Source organism: Cryptococcus neoformans, chromosome 14, assembly GCF_000149245.1.
Source record: "Cryptococcus neoformans var. grubii H99 chromosome 14, complete sequence".
Classification (NCBI taxonomy): domain Eukaryota; kingdom Fungi; phylum Basidiomycota; class Tremellomycetes; order Tremellales; family Cryptococcaceae; genus Cryptococcus; species Cryptococcus neoformans.
This window is the reverse complement of record NC_026758.1, coordinates 635,724-640,723: the sequence shown is the minus strand read 5'-3', so window position 1 is coordinate 640,723 and position 5,000 is coordinate 635,724. Positions and strand designations below refer to the sequence as shown.

Here is a 5,000-nt window from a genome sequence, read left to right as displayed (position 1 = left end):
GGTCAATGGAAACCACAAGCACTGCCGACACCGGGATGGTCGCATCTTCTCTTCTTGACGTGAAACGAGAAGAATCGACTGATATTGAGATGGAGTCAGGCTCATCGGACAACGAGCAGCCCAAACCGGCAAGTGATAGTATCACACAACAATCCGGAGAGAAGTCAATGGATACATCGCCTATCGTCCCGATAACGATCCCTCTTGCCCCTCCCGCAGAATTCGGCATCGCTACCGTAGCAAACGATCCTTCACAGGTCATCGAACCGCTCGAAAAATTGCCGCCCGCTTCCGCCGAACATGAGCCTGATTCCATCGACGAAATGACATCTCCCTCCACTCCCCGGGTTTCCACATCTGTTGAAGAGGAACCTGTCAATGTCACTCCCCGCGCAAAAATGCGGGCGGCCCCAGTCGCCACCACTCCAAAGGCCTCTCTGGTTAACGAACGGAAGAGGCATGGTTTTATGCCCCCTCCAATGGACGCCAGCTTTGTTTCAGATTCCCAACCAGAGTCTTCACTCACTGCGACTGGGCTCCCTAGACCTCCGAAAAAGGATCGATACCGGAAAGGCATGTCGCTTGATAAATTTGGACTGGCGAAACTTCTGGGTCATGCTTCGCAAGCCCACACAACGGTACATGGTGAAGGCAAGATGTCTCCTCCTAGTGCCAGCTCCAGTGCTCTTGCTCTGCAACATCAATTACAGCAACATGGGGACCAGAGCCAGGCGATGTCACAGAGCGACAGTGTCAAAAAGTCGAGAAGACGAACTTTACAATTCGGTTTCCACAGGTGAGTGCAATCGAGTAATTTCAGTATGTCAAGTATCCTCTAACAATTTAAAACAGTCGCAGGGAGAGCAAGGCATCTTCTGCGGTCGCCGCTCCTGGAACTCCTCTTATGGACAAGGACATCAATGGTGAGAACATGTTATCTTCCATTACTGGCGGCACTGCCTCTTTGAGGGATAAGAGAAGGAAAACAGTTCAAATTGGCCCAAGCACGTACGTTCTTATCTCAGCCTTTCACTCTCAATATGGCTGAATCTATTTATTTAGTCAATCCGAACAGAAGGATACAACCGTCAATGTTTCTGGTCTCTCTTCTTCTGGTCATTTAGTCAAGAACCCTGCCACCGAACCTCCCCAGAAAATTTCCGTTGGTCCCGTAGTTGGGACAGATGCCTCTGCACTGAGCCAAAACTCCCCCTCGACTGTCGCATTGGACGCATTTACTGCGCAGCAGGGCCATTACCCGAGCTACCGGGGATCTTCTAGCAGGACTTCCAAAGTCATGGACTGGTTCCGCCGCAAAACATTTGTAAAAGAGACAGTACCTGAGCGCAAATCGCCGGCCCTTAAGTCGGATTCCCAGTCGTCATTTGTACGAGTTGGTGAAGTTGCATCACCCGCGAGCAAAGCCCAGGAATCTGCTCAAGCGTCGACGGTTTCTCAGGAAAACACTGACGAAACGGAAGAGAAAATTGGCTCAACCGCTGATCGGGGGAATACCACAAAGGCAACTCCGACCAAATCCTCTGTTTTGCCACGACCCGTCGATGCTGACGCTACTCCACCGTCAGTAATGGTAACTCCTCCTCGTCCGACTGCTGCTGCCACACCTACTATTGGTTCTTCAACGCAGCAGTCTCCACCCACTACTATCGGTACACGATCAGCCTCAACATTCACTTTTGACGAGTCCAAAATTCGCGTGCACACTGGACTTGTTGATCAGTCAGCGCTTTCCACCAAGTCACCGCAAGATGTCTTTGTGGAAGTCATACAGGTCTTGCGCGGTATGGGCGTGGAGATGAAGCGTGAGAGCGATTTCAAATTGAGGTGCACGAGAGCAAAGAAGAAGGCCGCTGGCTCCTCAATCGGCTTAGGAAGCGTCATTAGTACGGGGTCAGGTATGAATCCTTTCTCGGTCATGAATAATGCTTCAACCAGCAAGGTAAGATCTATTTTTATCGTCAATGAATGAACGCTGACCCCGAATGGCATTAGACGGACTCTCGAGGGTTGCCTACGCCTATGAGTCCCTCTGTGACTAACCGATCGAGCGCAGGTATCAAGGGTCTTCTTCGTCGGGGAAGTTCTCGATCCTCTGCTCACCCTGCTCGACTTACTCGAACTGATAATGAGGTTCCCAACCCGCCATCTCAATCCACGCCAAATCTAGAGTTGCCTGAGTCGTCGATGGCATCCAAACCTGAACCATTATATGGCAAGGAATTGTGTGTACTATAATCTGCAATGGTTGCGAGCATAAACTAAATTTTGTACAGAATGGACGCCGGGGACGAAGTGAAATTTACAGTTGAGTTGTGTAAGATGAAAAATCTACCTGGGCTTTTCATCCTCAAGATCAAAAGAACAAAGGGCAATCTTTGGTCATTCAAGTTCATATACCAGACGGTGATTGAGTAAGTTCCGCCCCATTAACTGCAATGAGGAGCACTCCAGCTGACTGAACGGCAGGCGTACCACTACCCTCACGCACTGATTCATCAAGCATACCACATGATACCTCCCGTGATTCCGACATGATTCCTGGTGCAAGTCAAGAAATAGATCCACCAATCTGCATCCTTGATACCCCATTCCGTCGTCATTGACATCCCCCTGTAGTTTTTAATCCGCATAATTGTTATATTCTGATTTCGTTGTCTATATTATTGAATTAGCATCTTTTCTTGGCCAATTCTTCCCCACAAGAACCCATACAGCAATATACATTTAAGTACAGTCTTCAGTCTTCCAGTCCGCATTGTTCTAGTTCCATGATTTGCAGTCACTTTTAGACGGGTTATTCAATTGCGACCGTTATGTAAAAGTCATTATCTGTCGTCAGTTGTTTTAGAACCATCGTCCTGACAGAAGATAGGAGCCCAAGAAAGGAATGATGGTAAGAGACCGGCAATCCTGCTAATGGTGCCAGGTCTATCTACATACTCATCCCTTCATTTTTTTAATATCGGCTCCCGCCGAGAGACACTTCTTACGGTCTTCACTTGTTAAGAAGCACATTCTGTTACTAATGTTGCTGTCATCTCTATGACTTGTTCAGATTCTTAATTCCACTGGTTTCTCTATCTTGCTTTGAATATGCCGGCGACTTACAATTTGCGATTGGGCTTGAATTGAGGTTTAAGGGGCAACAATGTATCGCCCTGAGAGGAGTGCACGTCGTATATGTCAGCGGTGATTTTAACCTAATCTGAGCATGCTCCAAAGGGGTGTTCACTGTTTGACTGGAAATGGGATCAATATGGGGGAAAGAAATTAAGATTGTTGATGAGAGAATTTTCCTTGTTCTAAATTTCTGGCCTCAATCATGAGTATTACTCATACGTAGTAGCAGTCCTCAGCCTTTCTTGAATTCTAAGCAGCCAAGAGTCCAACAATAATGTAAGACTTTGACATGACCGTCTTACTTTTCCTATCAGAAAATGTCTCGTGCAGAGATGTCAAACGAGCACCACATGAAAACCCAGAAAGATCAATCGGAAGAGACATCAATCAATCACTCAATCACTATTACTTGTGTCTGGTCTGCAGGGCTTCGAAAAGATTTGAAAACAGAAAAGATAGGGAAGGCATTGGCCATCAGGGTTGAGAAGAGATTGAACCTGCATCGATCTTCTGTATGTATGGTCCACGCCAGGCAAAAGAAAAAATATTTCTAGAACTTGCTTGGAATCCTGCCATCTCCTTTGCAATTCAATTTAAAGCACCCTGGACATCATGTGATGGAAGCTGATATAATAACGTTTGCGGCCATTGCAAATAGGGTGTACGTAGAAGTACACGATGGGTTTTAAAGGTTGAGGAGTCTAGAAACATTGCGCATTTAGTTGAAGGAAGAAGCTGGGCTACAGGAATTGAATCACTCAGTCAACGGATGTCGATTTGGTTACAATCTTGCTTCCGATACCGCTGGCTACGAATGTACATCTGCGAGATGGCGCTTTGGATGCGCAAGAGGATAAGGCCAGCCAACGATAAGAAGCAACTGAATCACATCATGAGAGAAATGAAAACCGTCAGATGAACATTTTGTTGTTCGTCAGCAAAAACACTCTGTTGTCACACAATTCAGAACTTTTCCATCTTAGAGTTCGTGAGTCTGCAGATGGGAATAATTTTCACCCCTTCGTTCCTTGTCTTTCAGTTGCAGGAAGATAGATATCACTGTCTCTCTACAGGACTTGATTTTGCGCTTTTGAAACATGGATTCGATGAGGAAAGGGTGGTTTTAACGACACCCCGGACACAGATCGCAGAGACGGCGGCACGGCTCGGCTAGCTCATCAAGCATCAGGCACCTCCCATATTTCTGGTACAACTTGAGATTGGCGAGACGCTGACGTGAGACTAAAGGGGAGGGTCCGTGCCATGGGAGAATGTGCCAAAGAGAAAGAAGCGATGACCGACGATCGAGACCAAGCCCTCTCCGAGAGATGCATCGGAAACAGTAGCGGCTGACCGAATTTGATGGTACCTAGAGAATGTTTCATCAGGCGATTGATGCTGATGGGAGAGGGAGGAGTGATCGTTATCAGTAGCAAATTACGGAATATGGACCCACAGTACTGATTTGCAGCGCCATTCTGCAGTTGCCGATTGCCACGATTGCCGCCTTGAGAGAGCAGCTATATAATCTTGCACCACTAACTTCTGCGACTTCGCCCATTTATCTGCCGCCAAACGTCATAACTGGATAAGTAACATTCTCCACAATCCATGATATATGCCTTGAGCCCTCAGCCTTGAGTCATGAGTCATTGGCTCCCTCCTCGCCAACGGCCAGCAATAACCATCGAGCTTTTGGGCTCTGATAATGCGATGTTATTGTTATTCCTGCCAAACATGGAAACTCATCAAAGAAATAACCCCATAATAGGATGAACAGAACAATGAAGAGACATCGCAAGGCCTCTACACTTTGAATGCCGAAGAGAGAAAAAGCCCCAAACAGAAGCTGCGCACTG

General features: G+C 47.1%; 2 protein-coding genes; one reads left to right on the top strand and one right to left on the bottom strand.

Moving 5' to 3' along the window:
• CNAG_05558 (CAMK/CAMKL/Kin4 protein kinase) overlaps window positions 1-2,869 on the top strand; it is a 5,467-nt gene extending 2,598 nt beyond the window's left edge. Inside the window, exons 4-9 of the mRNA XM_012198264.1 lie at window positions 1-796; window positions 853-1,008; window positions 1,063-1,960; window positions 2,014-2,243; window positions 2,295-2,432; window positions 2,488-2,869. The exon at window positions 1-796 is cut by the window's left edge and continues 1,209 nt beyond it. Of these exons, the coding sequence (XP_012053654.1) occupies window positions 1-796; window positions 853-1,008; window positions 1,063-1,960; window positions 2,014-2,243; window positions 2,295-2,432; window positions 2,488-2,512 (2,243 nt within the window). The 3' untranslated portion in view covers window positions 2,513-2,869.
• Window positions 2,870-4,720: 1,851 nt separating this feature from the next.
• CNAG_05557 (mitochondrial outer membrane protein) overlaps window positions 4,721-5,000 on the bottom strand; it is a 2,164-nt gene continuing 1,884 nt past the window's right edge. Inside the window, exon 5 of the mRNA XM_012198455.1 lies at window positions 4,721-5,000. This exon is cut by the window's right edge and continues 765 nt beyond it.